General features: G+C 44.4%; 2 protein-coding genes across 2 annotated transcripts in view; one reads left to right on the forward strand and one right to left on the reverse strand.

Annotated features, from left to right (window-relative positions):
* Positions 1 to 15620, forward strand: part of T265_04403 (hypothetical protein) — a gene marked incomplete at both ends in the record, with an annotated part of 32826 nt that extends 17206 nt beyond the window's left edge. Inside the window, 2 exons of the mRNA XM_009169142.1 lie at positions 11363 to 11499; positions 15500 to 15620. Coding sequence (XP_009167406.1) covers positions 11363 to 11499; positions 15500 to 15620 — 258 coding nt within the window. The remainder of the gene's footprint in view (positions 1 to 11362; positions 11500 to 15499) is intronic.
* On the reverse strand, positions 1227 to 17902 carry T265_04404 (hypothetical protein; the record flags this gene model as incomplete). Its single annotated transcript, XM_009169143.1, has 2 exons — positions 1227 to 1376; positions 17465 to 17902. 2 exons carry the CDS (start codon positions 17900 to 17902, stop codon positions 1227 to 1229), a joined length of 588 nt encoding a protein of 195 aa, XP_009167407.1.
* Positions 17903 to 22741: the final 4839 nt, after the last annotated feature.

Raw genomic sequence — 22741 nt, forward strand, 5'->3', positions numbered from 1 at the left:
AACTGTTTCACCCTACACTAAAATTATGGCAAGGCTTCGAAGCCTTTCTGTCATCCAAGTATCAATTCAGCATTACACACTGTCATCCCATTTCATGGCTGGATAGAAACCGATTCCTGGTATCCGGCTATGAAGAACATTGACAGCTAAATAAAGGGATAAATAAGTAACACATTCATGGTTCTACTGCCATGGCGTGGACAAAAATTGATTCGTCGTGGCTCTCACAAACAGGCCCACAGTAACTGGACATCCTGGTGAAAGATGAGTGAAAAGTGCGTATCTACAGAAATTGTTTAAGAGTTGTCGACCACGATGGAATCGGCATCTAACTTCTCATGAGGGTGGCACAGCTCTGGGGTTTAGGGATGGTCGTGAGGCTCATTGTTGGGGAGCAATGTTTGCGCAACTTGTATCGATGGCTTATCTTTTCTAAAAGTAATCTGTTCCAGGAAGGCTTACTGTATTGGAGCGAGACAACCGCTAGCAAATGCCTCAGGTAGCAAAATGACGATCGAATATACAGGTCAGAGTTAGCTTTACCTGTTAGATTTCTACAGGAATGTCCCACTTCGAAAACAGGCGTGATCCGATGCGGCAAGGAAAGCCGTCAGTTTGACTTCTTACCAAAAAATAACTCTGAAAAGCTACAACTCAGAAAGGCCACGTGGCAGCCATAAGTGATTCAGATGGTCTGTAAGACACTCGAAACCCTTATAGCTTGTTTACCTGGGCTGAAAAGTGTTTTGGATGCAACAGTATATTTGTTGTTATTACTCACACACTGCGATGAATATCGTCAGGCTGAAATTTCACCTCCCAAACGCAATCTCTGGTGTTATTCACCACGCACCTATTACTTTCCTTGGCCTGTCTATAAGCCAAATGCTGACGTCGAAGAACAGAATGCAGCTTATCTTTGCAGGATATTGGGGACCCTGCCAACAACCACATAGTCCAAGCTTGCCATTCTACGGCCGGCGTTCATGTGAGATACCCCACTTGAGAATCCCCATTCACCTGCGCAGGTTGCCTGCGTACCTATTGATTTTCACCTGTTTCTCTCCGTTACGACCTTGCCATTCTCGTTGATACAGTCGTCATCAGGCCAGACACCGGCCTGCCTGCTTGCATGTGTATGTGTACGTGCGTAGGTGTCAATGGACCTACCAGTCATTCACGTTTGTGCTCATTCTGACCGGGCTACCGTGACTGGTCCAGCCTGACTACTCTGTGGTCGCGCCACCAACCGGAACTACGGGACTGGTCCCGAGAGCGACGACCCCAGCCCACACCGCCGAGTCACCAGTCCGTGCACCAGTGCCTGGTTTTGGAACTGGCGCCGCGATGTGCCGGCTAGCGATAGACTTGTTCACCTGCTGTTGCCCCCACGGGTGCGGACAGTTAGGTTTTGTAGTATCCCTTTGTTCGCTTGTGTGTAAATAGGGTCGTAGACTTTCGAGCCCAGTCCATCCGGATCGCTGAACCAACGCGTGACTCCGGGCTCCGTGTCGTCAGCTAAGTGACCCCACCTAGAGACTTAAGTGTCCACTCGGTGGTGTCGCGAAATAAGCCACTAAAGACGTGAAGATTGGAATATTTACCTGTATGTCGGGCGAAGCACTCATACGTTTTCTTACCAGGTGACGCCTAGTTTAGATTGAGACATCGAACGACTCACGCAATCATAAAAATGTGCGAATTCGCCGGGAGTTTTGATCGGAAAAATAGGACGATAACAAAAAAACTCAAACTGTGGGAACAGAGGATACCGATCCCATTAGGAAACCAAAGAAATCGTTTAAAACAACACTAACAGATTCTGACCGAGATTATATAAATATGGGACACGTTGAATTCCACTGACATTAAGAAACAGCTTCAGCTGATCAACGATTTTCTGAAAAAGTATTCATGGAAGGTTTCACATGATCTTAAGCTTTTAAGGTACATCAGATTCGAAGCAAGCAACTTGTCTGCAGAGAGGAATTCTCTCAAGGAAGCTAGATTAATCGTTCATCAAGGGATTTCGTAGCGTCCGACATCGCAGTTGTACAGAGAGATTCCATGTAGGCCGGGCTGTATTTGTTAGCTCCAGTTTATTGCGCCAAAAAACCGAAACAACAACAGGTTCTCCTACCCCTGGCGTTTTGCTAAGATCTTCTTACCTGTTATGCCTCTTCTTTATTTTGGCGTGCGGCCTGAGTGCCTGAAGAACACTGCTCCGGCATTAAATAAAGGAATGTGGTGACCCAAATGTCTCTGGCGCAAAACTGGTCTGGGTACAATAACCGCGCATATTCGAGCATCAAACATCATACGTGAGACTCGATACATCAGCTGTCAAGGGCGGCTGACAACTATGCTGCACAAAGATCTATAAAGAAAAACTTGATTGATTGGCATTGCGGCGTCCAACCACACACAGGTGTCACATTGTTGTGAGACAATGGTGTCTTCCCAGTGGTCACTGGGTTGTGATCACGTGTTCCAAAGTGACAACACAGTGGTTTGGACTCCGCGCTAACCAGCCATGCAACTGTCAAAAAAGCGGTGTTCTGTAGAGCAATATAACTAACCAGAACATGTTAGCGAATATGCACTCATTTGCAAACTAATTTGGTTTTTCTCGAGAGACTCACCTGGAACCCAGAGATTCAGCTTATGAGTAGTACATTACAAAGATAACCAGAACATGTTTTTTAAGGGCACCATTCAATCTACGATGGGGCTGACGTGAAAATTTTTCACATGAAACAAGAACGTGGGCCATCAACCATTGTGAAATGCGGGCTATCAGACCTTGCATTTCGACCAATAACTCGGAATGTCAACGAGAAATTCTGTTTACGACCTTGCAATATCTAACTGTACTGCCTTGCTGAAGGTCATATTCAAGTCATTTTTAGGACAGTAGGTGGGAGAATGGGAAAGTGGGACCTCATCAGTAGCAGTATGAAATTATATGTTTGTTTTGTACCTTAAGCGTCCGATACAAATACCTCTCTGTGTTTTTGCCTTTCTCAACCCGCCTGGTAACACAAACCAAATATTGATTCTCTGGAACATCTTTGAAAATTCAAGCTTCTTCGGTCATACTGAGAAGAGCGATCAAGCCTTCCAGTGCCTTTGACAGGCCTCCAGGGGGAGTCGCAGACGAAATCCTCGAATAGGTATCCTGTGAGATGCAGTGCGTAATGTGTCTCAACAGCGTGTAAATGAGTTGAGCTGGGCCACGTGATGACCAAATATGACAAAGACTCAAATCCAGTTGTGATTACGGTGCTCTAAGATGGCACTTTTGAAAACGAGCTGGCGCAATCGAAGACTGATGATTCTGTTGGTCTACTGGTTTGAGCACAACCACCAGTTGACAGGTGTTTTTAGGAAGCCTCACCTATCTATGATCAAAACCATCGTGCCGTTCTGTTCCTACGGTGAAGACATTCCTTTTTGAGAAGGAACTCAACTATAAGACGAAATTCACATTAAAATTTCAAAATATTACAGGCGAACTTTTAGTAACTCAGAAGAAGGAGTTGCTGAAAAGTCCTCAATGGAAGTCAACACGTGACCATGAAAAGTAAATTTTGTGACTGAAGGATGATTGGCGCTATATCCTGTCCAAATGCGAGTTAATCACACAGCTGATCAGCCTTGGTGGCCGAAGGGTTTCGTGTTCAACTGCTAGCTAGCAGTCAAAGATGCGAAGCCCCTCTGGAGATGCTCACTGTAAGGATGAAACAGCTTCTTGGCTTTTCGGCAAGGGTCGGCTTCACTTGCAGTACGAAGTTCACATTGAAAACCCCCAAATCTCCTCACACTATCACGAAAAGGTCCTAAGATCATTCGCGTAGAAATCTGTAAGTTCCTTTGTGAATTTTGCCGGGGCTTTGCTCAACAAGAGATTCACGCAAAACTCCCGTATTCCGTTGACGCCGTGGCACGGCTGGTGAGGTTCAAGTGACTGTTCCATTGTTTATACAACGTATAATGGGTGCCTGAAGCCTTTTCTTAACACGAAAAAACACGACAAGCATATTACTTTTCCAGCGTCTCGGCTTCATTCGGAAGGAACTGAAAAGAAGCAATCTACTTTAAGTCAATGTTCATGAGAGCTTCGGCTGAAATACGGTTGAATTTTCTATTTAGTAAAGTGTTTACGGCCCACCAGCTAGAAACTGAGAGAGTTTCGGGAGCCAGGCCAAGAACTGAATGAATCCTGGTGCGTGTAACCTCGCATTTGCATGCAACACCGTTTATTTACGGCTGATCGATTTCGTGTCATGTTAGAGAATATCCTGAAAGTCAACACGGTTGCCAGAATGTTAAGTAACAACTTTAGCGCAACCTCATGAAATGCTCATAAAGGAACGATAGAAAAAAATTGGCCGGGAGGTTACTGTGACGGGTAAAGGTCTTATCTATTTCTATCAGGAAGATCAGATTCCTCAAAAGTGAGACCCGAAAATTCCACAAAAATCTCAAAAGCAAGCCGGCCAGCATCAGAGATAGTCAATCATTCAATTAGTTCAGTGAAGGCCGATGAGTGCTCATGCATGCCACAGAAGCACGATCAAATGTGATCAGCGTTCAGGCTTTTCAAAGAGGCACGATCGATGTTGATGGGTGTTCATTAACGCCTATCAGGCAGCCTGGATCAATGTCAGAAAGTCCCCTTTAAATAGCGTGGGAGCGTTGTAACTTTTACTCTCGCACTCGTTTGTTCGGAATATAGCGGTTGTGTTCTCTTCTGTGAGTCTTTTTTTCTCCGGCATTAGGCACTGGAGCGGGTCAGTAGCAGATACCACAGATTGACGAATCAGCAGACATAACAATTTCAAAGCACCGAATTCAGCGTGTGGCAGCGAAACCTAGGCCCTAATAAGGATCTTGCCGTTCCGAGAAATGAGTGCCTACTTTTCGCTGTTTTCTCAGCTTCTGACCAAACTGCCGTTCGAAATTCTAAACCGATAGTTGCCATAACAACGCAACTAGGACGAAATGGCGGAGCACGACTTGAAGGATGTGTATGTTGCATCCAGTCGCACATCGGGTGAATACCCTGGTAACGATGTTCGCGATCGATAAGGCGTGTGGGCTTTTTTCTAAAGTCGTTTACTCGGGTTGTTACTCTAGATCAGATGTTCTGTTGGGTGTTCAGAAGTCGCGATTTCTGAAATGATCCGTCAGTTCCTGCCTCAAGAGAGAAATAAGCAGCTGGTTGAGCGCGGCGGAAAATTTTCGCTACTTCACTGCCAGTTCATTCAAGTAACACAAATATATTATTCGTGTATAGTCGATAGAGACGAGTTGTATAAATAACAGATATTTTTACGAACTGTCAATGTTAATGGCGAGTCCACATAGGGCAGGCGTCAGATGAAACCAAAACTGATCTGGGAGCTTGACCCGATTGGTCTCGCTGGCTAAAAAGCAGCGGACTGAGGTCCGCTAATCAAAATCGACCCAAAACATGAGTGAACGTCAATTCATGACCAAACACAGCTTGCATCAATTATTAGGCTCGTGTTGTGGTGACCTAGGGAATTAGTGAGTGTATTTGTCTCTCTCCGAAAAGGTCATCGTCGGAGGTCTCAGAAAAGCGGGATGGAACGTTCGATCACTGTCAGGTATGATGCCCGTAGGACTTAGGGTGCACTATAAACAAGACTTGGGCTTGCGAAGACAAGTTGTGTCTTGGCAATGGATCGCACGCACCCTAACCACGGGCTACCACTTGGAACTTTGTCCGATTCGAGGAAATACAAGAGCTCTCATGTACAGCGTAATATCTTTTGGCTACTGTGGAATCTGATTACGTCTAATTGTCGGGATCACTTGCTCGGTCAACTTCCAGTCTTTGTCAAGTACATATTCACTGACTGTGTTTGGTTCTGGTCATATCTGGGCTCTCACTCCCGGCTAAAAACGAGCTGGCTTCATTTGTCTACTCCATCCCCTCACTTTACTTTCGTCACCATGGTAGCAGGACCGCACATGCTTTTTCGAATATTATTCTGTAATCAGAGTTGAATTTTGTGGGCTACAATTCACATCCATTTTTTTTTACTTCAGCATGACGCCTCCTGGCTGATTTAGACAGCTTTTTATACCTCTATAGTTTTGCTTGTTGTTCTGACCAGCTGTTTGCCTGTTCGGACAGTTAGACAAGTCAGATGAGCAACCAATCAGTCAGTCGGCCAATCAATCAATCAATCATCCAGGGTGTTGTTTCAGGACCACGTGTCTGAAAAGCACATCGCCAAACCTTGAATCGAATTTATCAGCTGCGCAAGCTGGTCAGCGGATGTGTGGCCCAGAAAGAGCGGTTGGAAACTCTGAGCAATTGGTCATGTGATTGCGTCCATCCAACTAACAGGCCTCAGTAAAAGGGCAAATGTTTATGTAGCCGGGTTTTTAGGTTCCAGCCACATCTTTGGCGTATTCTTCTGTATACGTTGAGAGATTGTAGCAACGGAAAGTGTGGAAGAGTGGGGAGTTCTTTGACACTGCCAATAATAGCGTCAACCGAGGACCGCTTGGAGGTGGATAAAGCCACGTAGATTTGGAGTTAAAAAATGCAGTTGAAACTCACAGGTGAAGATTTCATTTAGCCTGCAGTGAGGCCATCGAGCCGGCAACAAACCGATCGATAAATCGATCGGAGACGGGTGTTTTTTAAACAAAGTACCGTATCTGTGTTGGCTGGACCGATGGGGAGACACTGTGACATACTTACTTGGTGGACAGAACGCGAGATAATGCTATAGTTTGCCATGAGGTTTTCCGGTATGCGTCCATTCAGAAGTGGCCTAGCAACAAACCTGCGTTGCCTAGACAACCAGCTAGTGGCGAGATCTAACTCCGGAAACGCAAAGGAAAAATCTGTGATACACAAACAACTTTGCTTTTATAGGCAGCTCACAAAGGGAAGGAAAATAAAGTATTTAAAAAGACAGGTGCTTTACAATACGAAGGGCATGAACATTTCGCCACAGAAAAAAGACCTAGCGAGGGATGATTTTTTTTGTAAATCCTTTGATTAAAATGGAACCTTCCGTTTTCCGGGCAACAAATAATTCCTAGTACTAGTTGCTTCAGAACAAGTTAGACTTTGAAAGTTAACTCTAAATCAGATGGATGGGAGTGACTCCGGCCGATTCGATCGATGAACGTGTGCACTCTCTGGGATGTCAGTGAACTGGAGTAGGTAGTACGCGTCTGAGATACGGTGACCAGTAAGTCGTAGCTGATAGGTCCATTTAAAGCCCCATTGTCAAAGACGGTACGTCTGACCGCAAGTACATTCGTGTTCACACGTGTGGCCTCCCGTCAGTCGGCTGGTTCAGACTTGGCAACGTCAGAATGACAGAGTATTAACCAATACGATGTTTGTGCTAACGGCTTACAGCAGCGGAGGCAACAAATTCAGTATAACGCGGGTTCAAGAATGCTAGCCGAAGACCGTATAACTCAATTTGTAGGGAACAGATGGAACATTCTCCTCTTGGGAATGGGGCATGTCACAGACAGGTGATACGATAGTGTACTCACTGACTGGCCAACATGCTACTCAGTGCTCAAAGTACCAGTTACAAAAAATGTCAGACTGAATCGAACGGGAGATGCGCGTATCAAAAATCGATACAACTTGACACAGCACGCATCACGTAAGCGAACCGGCGCGACGAACGATCGTGCATAGGAGGCGAAGCGATCTACCGACTGCTGGTGTGGGGCAGACCATAGACATCAACAAAGATGAACACACACACACACACAGACGCATTAGTTGGTCACACGAGAATCCAATCGGATGGTGCCTTAACAGCCTTTTTGAGAATGTAGAATCATGATGCGAAAATGTCTACACTAAAAAAATAGAGACTATCAGAGGTTGTCACTGATACCTAGAGGGGATAGGTCAGGAAGACAAAAATTACGACCTGGGCAACCGATTTCCTTTACTAGGGGTGGAAAGTGCGCGAATTTGATGAACCTTCAAGTCACACAACTTTATTCAACGGTATTGGATTCGAGATACCCTCAGACGGTTTCAGGACAAAGAAAATTGATGAAGAGTCAACCATGCTACAGACAATATTCTTCTCGGTTCGCGAGCCCCTCAGATAAGACAACAGTTGCTGTCAGAATGAGAGTGGGACAGAGAAAGTAATAACACCACTTAATGAATCAGTGAGTTGGGCAAGTCTGCTTCAACCAAATGTGGGCCAAAGTCCAATAATTCGTGGATAGAACCGGATCACAACCACTAAACTTTAACATGTGGATATTGTCGTCCCCTTTTAGGGGATTGTTTTGGGCTTCAAAAGTTGTTTTGTCCACTGTGCTCCAAAGAACGAAAAATACACTGATTATCCTACAGACTCGTTCATAACTAGGTGGTACTTAAACGTATACCAATGTGCCGGTGCATACTACTGATGAAGCATGTGAGTAGCTTGTAGTCGCGTCGAAGCTTAGTTGGTGTTCACTAATGAAGGACTTGGCGGCCAAGGGCTTTCTTCCTTTCACCAGTAGCACTTTGTTTAGGCTGCTCTCTTCCGTTTCAATACAACTATCCTGATTATTCTACAACCAGATATACGAGTGGTATAGTTTCTCAAAATTTAAAATTACGTACTTTTGTGGTCCAAAAACGATATTTAGGGAGGAATGCTCACTCGGATAGAAATGCGAATCCTGTTGGTCTGCGCCAGCCTCTAAAGGAATAAACTCCACCTTGTACTAGAGAATTATAGACTTCAAAATATTTGGTGTGCTTGCTACAGGGTGTGAAGACAGCGAAGTAAGTTGTTAGGCAGTGAGGACCGCATCAGCAATGTACGTCTGGTGGGGTTCCAACCGACTTCCAATGTATCATTAGCAGTCATCAGGTCATCATTTGAGGGGCATGTGACCATGTGATATGAAAAAGGGAGAGTGATTTGTCTCTCACTGTAGTATCAGAGACTGTTTATTCCACTACGAAGTCTGATTAAATTACGTAGGGTTGAAATCTCCTTACTGAGTGACTCCGTGAAGTCACTATAATCTACGGGCTGCGTGCGGGTAGCTTCTTCCTTTTTTTCCGTAGAATACTTCAAATTGGATCACCAATACGAGATTATATATTATATATTCTCTAAATCGACATGACCTTTCTCAACAGACGTTGAATTCCTCCTTGCACTGCGGTGAGCTAGGCACTGTGTCTAGTCTATCACACATTTATGATAAGGTTGCTGAAAAGTCTTCGACAGTCCATGATCGATTTTGCCCCTCTTGGAATTTATCAAGTAGGTGCAGTCCCAGATTTTTCGTCAACCTTGTGTTCTGCCTAAACCCGAATCGGACAGATGACTCAACGGAATCCAGCTGAATTTTACGTTTATGTCGCCCCGATATCTCCCAATCTTCCGCATATTACAAGGTTTTTTTTTAAAAAAAACTGTCAGCACTTTTTTGATGCCTGAAAAGCAGTCATGTATGTATCATAGCTTGGCTAAACCGGTCAGCACATGCCTACTTCTGATTGGTCACGTGGTTTGTCCGCCTTCAGCGAGGCGTGACTGTCTGGACAGAGTGAGACAGTGGATAAACTAAACGGTTGCGTGCACACCATCAGTTTGTTGATCCCTGTGACCCAATTGTGAACCAAAATTTATTTGTCCCCACTGAAAAATTCATCCCTTTAATACACACGAAGTGATTGATAGGACAAATTACGGGCCGACCAGGTGACAGCAGAGAGACGAAAGATGAAACACAGTAGACTGGAATGAATGAGTGTGAAATTATAGTTGTCATGGCTATAACTTCTGCCAAGGGATTTCAATCGATTTTCTGTGGGCGAAGAGTTTCTGGGTTAAACCTATGAAGCGGTGCTAAAATACATGGGTTCACTGTAAACTGTACACGTTTGACTTATTTGGGCAGGGCATGTGAAACCAGGTCTTGTTGAAATCCAGGAATAGTGGTTCTTCTAAAAGAGAACTTTCCTGTCAGTCACAGTGTAATTGAACATCCTCAATGAAGAGGTTATTCCACGTGGAAGTACAAATGATCCGTTCGTTATGACGATTACGTGTGAAGGTAAGTCTCTATTTTACAGGCTGCTGCTGACTTGTAAGCAGAGCTTGGGAACCGGGGGTTTGAACTGTTTTCGCCCTATATCTTTGTAATGTACTACTCATAAGGTTGCTGAAAATTCGTCGACAGCCTACGACCGGTTTCGCCCTTCTTGGGGCTCATCAGGTAGGCGCAGTCCCCGGGTTTCCGTCAACCTTATGTTCTACTTGAAACAAAATTGCACGAAATAAGCGAATATAAACTCATTTGCAAATTAATTTGGTTCCAGGTGAGTCTCTCGAAAAACCAAATTAGTTTGCAAATGAGTGTGTATTCGCTGTTTTCGCGCTACTTAATTTTTTTTCGAATGTAAGGCAAAAATCCATGTGTACCAGGACCATCTCCACGGGCGTTGATCTGAGGCTCCTAGTTTCGAATGAGCGATAAGAAGTGGCCAGTCATCATGCGATCTCAAACGTTTCTGAAGTTTTTCAACATTGCTAGCTGACGGTGTGTAAATTTTGATCAAACGGTATTCATTACACTGATGATCAACCTGGCCTATCAAACTCAATCAAGTGCCACTTTTCGCTTTACTCGATAGTAGGACATTAAAGAAAGCACCTGATAAGTATTCGTTTCTCTGTGCCCAGGAACGCACTGTATTTTGCAAACAGTCACGTGCTGTGCATACATCAGACAATATAAAAAACGAGCGTTGTACATGCTCCAATCAACCTCACGCGGCCTTTTGGGAAAATTCAGATCGCTTGTCGATGTGAACGAGATGCTCACTGCTCACAATGACGAAGAAAGTGCTCCAGATCCTTATCACGAAATGATGAGAGAAGCTATGTATAGTTGCCCAACTCTTAATTCTTTTAGCAGGTGGATAAAGGTTGTAGAAGTTCTCACTGATTTGGCCCTATTTGACTCAGTCAGATGAGCGAAATTCATTTGACCTAACTTTTTAGACTTACCAAAATAAATATAGACTCACTACCTATCTGTCACTGGGCATTGAATGAAATTGTTTTGACTACTAAAATAGACAGTCCTGTTTCGAATTAGTTGCCATGACAGTAGGATCAATCAATATCGATCTCAGTACTGTTAGAGAATGTGATGTTATGCGACAAGGGAGTCGAGGCTTTCACACATTTCATTTCCCCTGTGGATCATGGTCTTCTCAGAGCCAGACGATACAGTGTGATTTCTTTTTACCTTACAACATATCACCTTCCAGTTGGAGCTGGATGGCTCATATGCTATCCCTGGAATCACTTAGGGACGTCGGGGGGCAGACACCTACGTTGTGTTGAACTCTGGGATTCACCTCGATTCGAATTTTGAGGTTCATTTGGACCCTATATGTGTCTACTTCAAAGATCCAGCTGCACTCGGAAGAGTTCCATCCAACATGCAGTACGTCCGAGATGGGGGCATTGATGACCATACCTGTAAAATAGCCTCCTTAGATAGGAAAATGTTCATTGTAGAGAAACTGTCTGGGCGACATTGCTCCAAAAGGGTAGTGTTGTAGCTCGACTGTTGTTACTGAGTTCACTCACGTGTTGGAGCGTTCACGACCTTGTGTGACATGTGAACTCATCCTGGTCATCGTCTTCACCAAACTAGTACGGAGTGGAGTGCGTCAGTCTCATCCTTTATGCGTGAGTTCTTTCCTTCAGAAACCATTCACTGGATTGGTTCACTACCAGTGAGGTATTCTAAACGAACGAAGCACTATTTTGGACATCATACGCTTGCAACCACATGCTTTTGAAACATAGTTTTTCGGTAGGTCAGATCTTCAGAACTGATACAACTGACTAGCGCTAATCCCATCGGTATCATCATGCTACATTCAGACGGAAAAATTTCAAAACGCATACCTGTTGTTTACTCAACTGATGGAAGCTAACCAGCCAATGGAGTGCTGGTGGCACGATCAACTTCATAAGGTTATCACTCCTTTTCTTGAAGTTTTCATGGAGTAGAGGCGCAACAATTCTCCCCGATAACTACGATGTTGCTATTCCGATGAAAACAAAAACTTTTTCCTGGTATTTGAAATAGGACAAATCAGCCGATTCATCGTGCGTTTATAAAGAGCAATGGGTAGATTGTTGTACGACGGGCACTTTGTACACATTGATTCTGATCTTTGACTGAAAAAGAGAAATCCACATTTACTCTACTTTTCCACATTGTCGTTTGGTTCTATCATAATCCATAAACCAGGATGCACTGGAAACCGAATTTGTCTCAGTTTTGGAAAACGACCCATTTAAATACTTCGGGGGACCTATCCACTGAGCACTAGATACGCTCACGGTCTGGCAAATTCCATACATCCACAACTGATCTCGTAAATTCTGTCTATATTGATTTCCCCCATTCTAGTCCAGTAATCTTGCCAACCTCGTAATCAACACGCAATTGGTTGCTTTGCTTGGATATGATTTTACAGATTGCTGAGTCGGAGTGTGCACGAAAGGGTCACGTGCGTCGGCCAGTAATTCACGTTTCGTTCTACATTTAAAGGGAAGGAGGGCTTCAGTGGGTCTGCTGTCAATAGTAGCTCAATTTGGACATCAATATGTGCTTCCCCTTACGTGCAATGTTGTGTTCAGCTAAGAGGCAAAACTCATGGAAATTCGGAAACCACGCTTAGCTGATTGTCCCCAACAATGGTAATAGTAGGCCGCTGATGAGGTTTTATGAATTTCGTAACTAGTGTTGTGTAAGCGTATCTGCTGAGCTGGACGTTTTGCTGGGCAAAAACAAACTGCCTACAGGATTTATTTGATGAGTTTAACCAGATGAGGAACGGGAATCTGAAACCATTCTTTCGAAAAACCTGCTTCAAGGAAGCCATCTTCTCTGAGGGTATGGCGCCAAAGATCTGCATTCGCACGTTTGTTTAAACTCTCATTCACTTCCAGTGAGTAGCTTCCGTTCGCTGAGCTTAACGTAGTTAGCCCAAACTGACCAGAATATCTTTCCACGTCTAAGAGACGGGCTCTTAGTTCAATTGCACCGGTGATTTACTTTATTTGGCACCCATAGGTAGGCGTTCCTTCAAACGGAATTCGGCACACATCAAAGCGTCTCGGTTCAAGGATTCATTTAAAACCCTCAATAGTTCAATGCTTGAGTATCCGGTTCATTGTGACAACAAAGTCGATCGCTCAGACGCATCAAGGTCGCTAGCATCGCTTTAAAGGACTGCGCAAGAGAAGTTCTCAACAAAAGAGGTGCCTGTCATCAAAATTCAGGCAAATGCAGCTAAATCTTTGCACTGGTAAGGACAAACAAAAATTATCCGGTAGCTGTTTATGCCTGATGACTAGCCACTTGACTACCATCGTTCTGGCCTTTTGTTTAACCCAATCTCTTAAAAGGCCATCAGGAAAAGTATAATACAGCCGAAACCTACCAAGAAACCCATTTCGTGGGAATCCGATATGTCGAATACCCATGAAACACTAGTTCTTTTCTAGTCAATGTCTCCTGTCCACCGTTTGAGCCCATCTTACTAAAAGTTCACTTACTTTACTCAGTAAAATAACCGCCACAAATCTAAATTGGACTGAGTCGTCCACGAAAAAGTTCTCTTCAGACCACCGAGGCTTTTCGGATGCTTCACTCTTCCGGTTGGATTCAATGCGTGTCTCTAACACACTGACGTCTGCGGCATGCTCGTGAGCATCTATTCTCCCTAAACCAGGCGGGGGTCCCCTCAACTTTTCTGTGCTCATGTAATTGTACCCCCTGTCTATTTTCGAGCTCACAATGTAGGAAGTAGAATCTTGGGTGTATGTGACAGCTACATAACAGATTTTCTGACTGACGGTACACTGAAACGAGCAGGAACTGTCGCTGATCATTTAGTGTAGATGTATATGAGAAGCTAATATTAGCGAATATACACTCATCTGTAAACTAATTTGGTTCTTTCGAAAGACTCACGCTTATGATGTTCTCAGGCAACTGAATGTGCTGCACCAGGCCGCCTCATGTTTCAGTCGCTACGATATTTGAAATATCGCGATACATGTATACTCAATGTACTACAATGTACTACTCATAAGGTTGCTGAAAATCCATCGACAGCCCACGACCGTTTTCGCCCTTCTTGGGGCTCATCAGGTAGGTGCAGTCCTCGGGTTTCCGTCAACCTCATGTTCTACTTGAAGCTAATATTTTTAGAATCCCAATGCCAAATCCAACAGTGGAATTCAAACAGTTTTCTCATTTCGCAAATCAGTCGCATGTGACGTTTTACTTGTCGTGTTTATGTGTCTAAACTTGTTGAGTTTTCCCCACCAATAGGGCCCCTGTGTACTTTCCAAGTGGCGTTGGCACGGAGTAGTTTTCTTGAAACAATATGGTTTATGCGTACTTTTGTGCAACAGCTGAGTTGTGGACGGTAGTCATTTCAAACTCCACGAAAGAAATGTGCCATATTCCTGTACCAACACTTGTTCATTCGCTTAGAATTAAACTAACCTCTTACTACCGTCCGTCTCTTCTGTTTGACATTTGGTTCACATAGTGCTGGGGAGGCCGTCTTCCACTAGGTCGAATGTCGCTGAGCAGAGACATAAGAGTTTGTGTAACGAGAAGAGAAAACAACCATGGATCACCGTATCGATGCATTGGAATGACAAACTACATAATCGTCCGCGTTTTTTAAACTTAGCGCCGACACCAAGCGGAACTGAGTTAAGGTTTACTGTTGATCAAACAAACTGGGTCTCAGGCAAAAAAGACTGAACTTTTTATAGGTGAGGAGCTCACGAGTTTTGATCACAGTTTAGCTTCCTTTTTTATTTTGGCACAGTCCGAAAGAAGAATACCGAACTGCCAGGCTGGTATCATTTTCCCAAATGTTCTGCTGCTTACATCGTTGCTTGTAGTACGCGTGATATGTCTACGCACGATTTGGACGCTTGAGAGTCAGGGATTTATGCAAACGGCTAAGCTCTGGTCACGTATGGCATTTGACAACTAGTCACATTCCTTACAAGTTTTCAACTGTCTCGGTGAATTCGGCTAAAGCTGGAATTTGAGGTGAGATGTCATAGGACTGAACGAAAAGATGTTCGGGGCCAGATATCGCAAAGCGATTCTGCCAACTGAGCTACCAAGGGTACTCAATGTAGGTCTGGATCACGAGCCGAACTTCACGGTTGATTTGCCACGCCTCTAACCACTGGTCTGACGGCTGATATCTGTCAGCGCTACGAATGACACCGCAGCTAGTCAGTACAGCTCCCGTTCTATCGGTGGGAGGTCTCCTATTCGAGTCCGTCCCCAGGCCTGTTTGTTCAATCCCACTATGTTTACCTGGACGTTTCAATTCATGTTAGACCCTTGTTTCCGTACGGTCTTGCATCAATAATGTTCTTTTTTTTAGGGAAGAGGCGATCTTATTGAAAAAATACGTGATCATTCTGAATTTAGAAGATCCATGCTCAGACGGTGATTATGTTGTCCCGATGAAGAATTTGAAGTTCACTGGCGAAACCCAAAACTGATCGAGAAATATCAAGATAACTGTTCATTCCGAACAAACGTTTCAAACTGATTTTATAGTGTGGAGCAGTCCGGATCTCGTCTACTCTCATTCTTCCATCGATCAGCATAATTAACCTTTAAAAAAATGTTTTGCCTTAGGTCAGTCAGGCAACAAGCCTTCCACCAAAGCGATGGCTGGCGTCACTCATTGTGAATTCTTCAGTCCGTTTTTTTCAAAGCAATATTATCCACCCATCCACCATCCACTCAATCAATCAATCACCATACTGAGACCTACTCAAGCCAGCACGCGATTTAAACTGTCGGAATGAGCAGACCGACACCAGTGGAGGGAGACAACTAGGCTTGTCTCGTTGGCGCCCTTGACCATGTTAGTGTGCACGGCTCAGCACACCCTCCCCTTACCTATACAATTTTGCCGGAATCCTGCAGAATGGATACGAGAATGGTGGACAGTTGTAACGGATTGGGACAGTGAGAAAAAGTACGTCTCGAATTAGGAATGAATTGCTCCTGACGTCCTTCAGAGTGGGACTTTTCGGTCTACTAACATTATTTCGTTTGGCTGTTGTCACTCGATTGCCAAATGTTTTGGAATGACTTCCAGTATGCAGCGACAAAGGATTTTGGACCAGCTCTCAACAGAAGATACTCAGCCTCACAAGAATATCGATTCAAGGAAGCGCTTGAACAGCAGTCTATGAGCGAGAAAACGGTGTTGTCTGGCAGCAACCAGAACGAACCGCTTTAAGTCATCTTGAAAGACAAACTAGGCCAAATCTTTTGTCACTGAATCATTTCTGCAGGCTTGCATATGATTGCTTGTAAGGCAACCATGTTACCTCTAAAATGATGTTACTTATGACGAAAAGTCCAGAGCTGTAATCTGAGCGGTTACTTGGCCATGTGTTTTGCTCCCGGAAGCTATTCAGCTCCGAATACCTAAAAGTATCCTCGTCGGTCTTGTGCAATCTCCGTTCGTTCGTTTACACCAGTCAAAAACACTAGTTAAAACGCTCCAAACTTCTACAGTTCACAAAATTACTCGAAAAGTCATCCCATCCGCTGGTGTAAGAATGTGCAGACCAAGATAAAATTTTCAGATTCAACGGGCGAAAAGTTTCAGACTCAAAATTTATCTCGAATTTCCGAATTGCTGGCCTAGAATGGGTTCCTTAAAGCTGATGGGTTGTTGGAACCTGAATTAATTGCACCCAAACAGAGAATTGTCTAATTTCACGTCAAAACAAGGAGAGTAAAGAACAACAGTAGACATAACCTCGGAGGCGAATCTGACAATCTAGGGCCAAATGAAAGAACTGAACAATTCCTGATGGCTTTTGGAAAAAAGTACCTCAAAGGACCTGTTTCCAGCAAAAAAAGAACGATGGACTGTGATGGGATCCAAGCTACACATCAAGACAACCTGCCTTTGAGACACTTCACAGAAAAGGTTTTTGTTTCCATTGATGAAAAATGAATCGGTGAGTTCCCAGACACAATCCTTCAAGGCCTGAATCTCTGGCTTCAGAAGGTGACGCTACATCAAAGTGATACTTGTTCATCCGTTTGTTTACAATTTTTGAAACGAACTGAATAACTAACCTTCGCGGACAACCTCTAAATTTTAAATCACCAGACTGATAAAATGATTGAATGTTCACAACTTTGGGCTCCAGATGTAGTCACCCTGATTCAATGCAAAAAAAATCCCGTTGGTGAAGATATGGGGACATTAGTGTAGTGTTTCACACATCCGAAAGAATACGTTTAATTGTGTAGCTTAGATAAAACCTTCAGGCATATATAGTTTGCCCACGCTTGACCAATACAGGATACTTACCAAAAATTCTTCAGGATGGCTGGATTCATTTACAAGAGTTGTCGTGCAGGGTTTCGGCTGGGCAGTACACGGTTGTGCGAGTGGAGGCAAAGGCAGATCACGGTGTACAGAGGATATCTCTGGAATGACCCTTGTTCTGACACATGAGGGACTGTCTTGCCACTGTGGTATGTCACCCTCCGTGGGGGACCGCACATCCAGATTAAACGTATCCTCATTGTCCTCGGTCGAACTGCTCGCAGGATACCAGTTGAAATATTTGACTCCCCTATGAGGCACATCCGGCGCTCGACGCACTGAAGCCTCACGATGGTCTGAAATCCGATGCGGTTCAACTTTCGCTGTTGGTCTTGTGCGATATTTGTGCGGATGGCGAGATTCACGTGAGTGTCTTTGTGATTCAGCAGGCGGTTTTTTGCGATCTGATGATGCATTCATCCAAGTCAAACGTAGCCGTCATCAAATCACACATAACCAAGGGCTTCTCTTCGATTCATGCAAATGGATGCGCAACAGAGCTTTCCGTTATCCTGGGCATTGCACAGATTCTCAAGCCAAAAGATAAACAACTCTGGTGTGAAAGGCGCAAAGATCTTGATTGGCAGGAAGTCGGCGCTATCGCTTGGCTGGTTTGGGTTTGCTCAACTGCAGTTTAGTGTCAGAAAACAGGTGCGGAAGCTCTGAGTAGATTGGCTGCTTGTTTGCATTCATATACATGGAATAGAAGTGGAAACTGGCAGTGTGGGGGGAGTGCGAACTGACAGGTAGGCTGTAGGTGTGCCTTTACGCAGAAGAACGAACACAGACAGGCAAGTGCCATCGTACTGGTCACAGTGATGATGTTGTGGCTTGCGAAAAAACGCCCATATTAATTAGTTGCCCGTGCGAGTCGGACCACAGAAAAAGTATGATACAAAACAACGAGGAAGACGACAAACAAACGAAAAACAAACAAACAAACAAGCGAGCGAGCGAGCAAACACACATACGAACAAACAAATATAGCGGAGTTACTCGAACTAGGTTCGTCATCCCTCTTCCGTTAAGTAGCGAATTTTGTACACACTGATCACGTCAACTTCTTGAGATTCAGCGACGCAGCAAATTCGATCCATTATGAAGCACTTATCAGACAATAAATTCCTGGGTGTTTTTCAGTTGAAACGTGAAAATAAAAACAGAAATGTGGAAGTCCAAAATTTCCCAGTTGAAAATAAGCAAGTACGACTATTTTCAAAACTGTTCGAAGTTGTCAGTAGTATAGGTTGCCTACTGAAAATCAGTCATCAGAGTAAATCAGTGTACGTTTGAAAAATACAGCAAGTGGACACAGTTGGTGGGAAGTAAGACTTTTGTTTACATGGTTTCGTTTGCGACACTAAAAGCGCACCCGTATCCGCCTCGTTTCAGCATTTCTGCCCCTACCTTGGTGAAACTATTCCGGTGAGTCCACACTAAAGGGGAAAAGAACCGGACTCGAGTCTCGCTCTTATTAGAGCTCGTCAGCATATCCTTAGCTGCGTCGGGGTTTGAACTCTCACTAGTCCCCCAGCGTGCTGGACTAAACTGAACGTTTATGTCTGGACAGGTGAAAATGCTCAAGCGATTAGCTTACTCGACGTATGTCAGATATCCGGGGTCAAACACTGACACCGCCAGGGTATCCACCCTTAACAAGTGCCAGTAACAGTGGAACTCGAGTCCACGGTAAGTGGACCAGAACGGGAACAGGACCATTCAGACGAGTGTGGTGTGAATGTGGTCTACACGAACCCTGCAACTAATCAATACGGAAAATACTCAGTGTACATCATTAGCTCAGAACAGAACGAGGGAATCAGTAAGGTCTGCTTCATAGGTTTAGCGCAAGCTGATGCCTTGTGTAACACATACCCTGTCAGAACTAATGGATGAATTTACTCTAACTGTATCTACATTTCTGAGCAGGATTCTGAAAGTTGTTCGGATTAAGCTCCGTGTCTGTCGTACACGTTAGGAAGAATTCATCAGTGGATTAGTTGTTCAGTTAAGGCGAGCAAATACTCGCAAGAATTCCCATCTGTTGTGTTAATAAAACTTTGAAGCTGTCACGAGTAGGGTAGTAAGCAGAATATGAAGTCCGAAACATCAGGTAAATTCCATGCTTCCTGCCTTGGAATGATTTAGCTTGAATGGCTCGATAGAGACGTCCGGTTAAAATGCTAAGTTTTGTTTCCTAATGCAGTATTTAGGTGGCTTCTTACGGGAGCTGATCACCAATTGTCGTTGAGAACCAAGACAAGTAACCTAACGAATCAGGAATGGCCGTCACAAGCTGTTAGAACTTTCAAGTAAGTCAAGAGTGATGGAACGCAAAACTGGACTAGGGGCATCTGGTCTGAAAAATGGGTCAACAAGCGTGAAGACCAATCAAACTAACTTGAGGACTAGAGTCAACCGGACTCTATGAAACTCAGTGTCAGAAGACTGTTCTAACTATGCGTCTGATCTTTTGTCGTACAGTCACATTAATTTAAGCATAGTATTTTCCGATACATCAATGAAATGTGTCTTTCACGTCGTTTGAATCATTGTAACCGAAAGAGCCCTGGTTATCTTTTGGGTGCGACATCCAACATTCGTGAGTAAAACAGCAATTGATAGTGAGTTATGTGATCGGAATAGCCGAAAAAGCTGTTTGCACAAAGGAAACGCGGTACAGATTTTGTAGACATATGGGTCAGTATACAGTATCCGTCGAACGAGAGATCACTCTAAATACTTCGTAAGAGTTGTAGTCCTTCTTCTAGTGGGCGATTTCCTGGGTGGAGATTGTCACGATAATTCTTGTTGTAGGGAGGTACTGTAACAGGGCTTGACCTCGTTTTCGAAAAAGTTTGGTGACAATCATTAGATTTATTGCTGGGCAACGTTTCGCTTTTGACACAAAAGCTTCGTCAGGCCAAGTGACTAGGTTCCGAGGTTGATCGAGATTTAAGGCGGAAGGAGAACCAATCAGCTAAGTCAAGCTAAATCTCTGTTGGGTGTCGGCCGAGGGATTTTAGTGTGTTAGAGTGGTTGAACAAGTGTTGGGTCGGTGGGGAAACCTACATGTGTTTGGGTCCAGCCTAGGGTCTAGTTCTTCTGGTTCGGTTCATTTGATGGTTCCTCTTGAACTTCGTTTGAACCTTCTGTCAGTCTGTGTGGGTGAGCTAGTGCTAAGATAGTTGTGTAAGAGGGATGCTGTGACCTTTGGTCGGTTGGGGTTTCGATCCCCACCCCCCGGTTTTTTCTAATGATTCTACGTGGATTGACATCCACACCGTCGCGTGTCAACTCGGCTTATCTAAGACCGCTTTCCATACGCTCGCTAGCTCCACACCCTCACTTCTATTCACGCTGTGATGCTTAGTAATTTCCACCGCCTGGGCTATCAGCCGCCGTGGTGTGAATCGCAGTTCCCGTCTTAAAACTTCCATATTCCCCAGATCTATTCTATGTCCCGTGTCTAAGGCGTGTACCACCATCGCTGAGTCTTTGACCAGCGTTTGATATTCCTCTTCACTCCTTGGTAGTTTGTTAATCCTTTTATGCTCACCGATTCTGGTGTGCAATTCCCTGGCAGTTTGTCCTACATAAACCTTAGCGCAATCGTTGCAGTTAATTTTATACACACAGTCCCTGGTCCATTCAACCGGCAGGGAATCTTTCAATTGCACGAAAACTGAACGTAGCGTTTTTCCCTTCTGAAAAGCTACTCGAATGTTGGCTAAGTTCAACAATCTTCGAATAACCTCCGATGTTCCTGCTTTATATGGAATGACTGCTGTGCCAATCCATTCCTTACTGGGTCCAGATACTGTAGCCAATATCTTTCTTAGTTGACGTCTAATCAAACTCACTGGGTATCCTATTTCTTGAAATTTGTTGGCAATCGCGATTTGAGCTGCCGTTCGGTCGATCTCTTCTGTGCACAGCGCTCTCACTCGACAAAACATCGATGAGACAATACTGGCGTACACGGACTTTGGGTGTGCTGATGAATAGCTTAAGACGATTCCTGTGTCTGCTGGTTTCTGGTGGAAGTTGTTCACGTCACCTCGTTTGATTGCAACAAACGTGTCGTCAACATAACGCCAAAAAGCTTTGGGTGGACAGGGCTTGACCTGTTTGGCACACCCGAGCTACAAGGAAGCGTCACCATTAACCCGCCCACTAAAAATAAAATAAAAAGTTATAGGACGAATCCACAGATGCACCACTGTAAGACTTCCGTTGAATCAAGTAATCAAAATACCATGTTTATGGGGCAATCGACGTACAATTAAATGTGGGTACCACACCAGGGATTTTCTAGTGACATTGACAGGCAGCTGTGAGGTTCACGTGCATAACCGTGACGGACGGTGAGCATCCTCGCTAGCTTAGTTGATACAGCACGCATCCGGCACGATGAAGGATAGATGCTCTAGTTCACTCTCAGGTTTCTTGATTCATTCACGCCTTGTACCCTTGGACATCGCATTTCAAGAACTCACACTTCCCACGTGATGTGACTCGGCACCGATTTTCGCGTAACTTGCATTCCATTTGACCCGGGCTTCACCTTCAACATATCACCAGTCCTTTTTCTCATTTCATCCACCATATCAGATAGTGTATTCCGGTCCCGACACTTTTTCGAAAGGAGCTATGCACGCAATCGCCGGCATGGACAATATTGGCTTCGTATTACCGAACCCAGCTTGCAGCAACTCCTAATTACTCTCAATGTACTTGTCCAGAGATGTTGGCAAAGAATATTTATCAAGCTTCCAGTCCAGATACTTCGTTCCAAACGATCTGTTGCTGTTTTCGACATCCCTACGGGCACGTACCGATTCTCCAGCATTCAGCAACACCCGGACTTCGCGTGCCACCGGGCGACCGAACCACTGCACTGTGTTCAACAGCAAAACACGTCATCGAATGCTTAATATCGTTTATTATATCGCTATTATAATACGTGCAAAATGCAGCCCAAGAGCAATTGTTGGCCGCATGAAAGAGAGGTGGTTTGTAGCACATTGAACCATCTCACTACGCAGAATGAATTTCGATGCATATCGAAACGAAATCAATTGTAAATTCACCGATCTGTTGACCGGTAAAATTGTTGAGGATAAGAGGGCTGTAAGAGGCTGAGAATTGTTTCCCTAAACGAATCAGCGTGACCAAAGATCTTCATGGACCAGCAGGTCTCACGATCCCGCCAGTAAAACACTCCATTAAATGGCTGAGAGCGTTGCTGTCCAATAT

This window comes from Opisthorchis viverrini (assembly GCF_000715545.1).
Source record: "Opisthorchis viverrini unplaced genomic scaffold opera_v5_72, whole genome shotgun sequence".
Taxonomy (NCBI): domain Eukaryota; kingdom Metazoa; phylum Platyhelminthes; class Trematoda; order Opisthorchiida; family Opisthorchiidae; genus Opisthorchis; species Opisthorchis viverrini.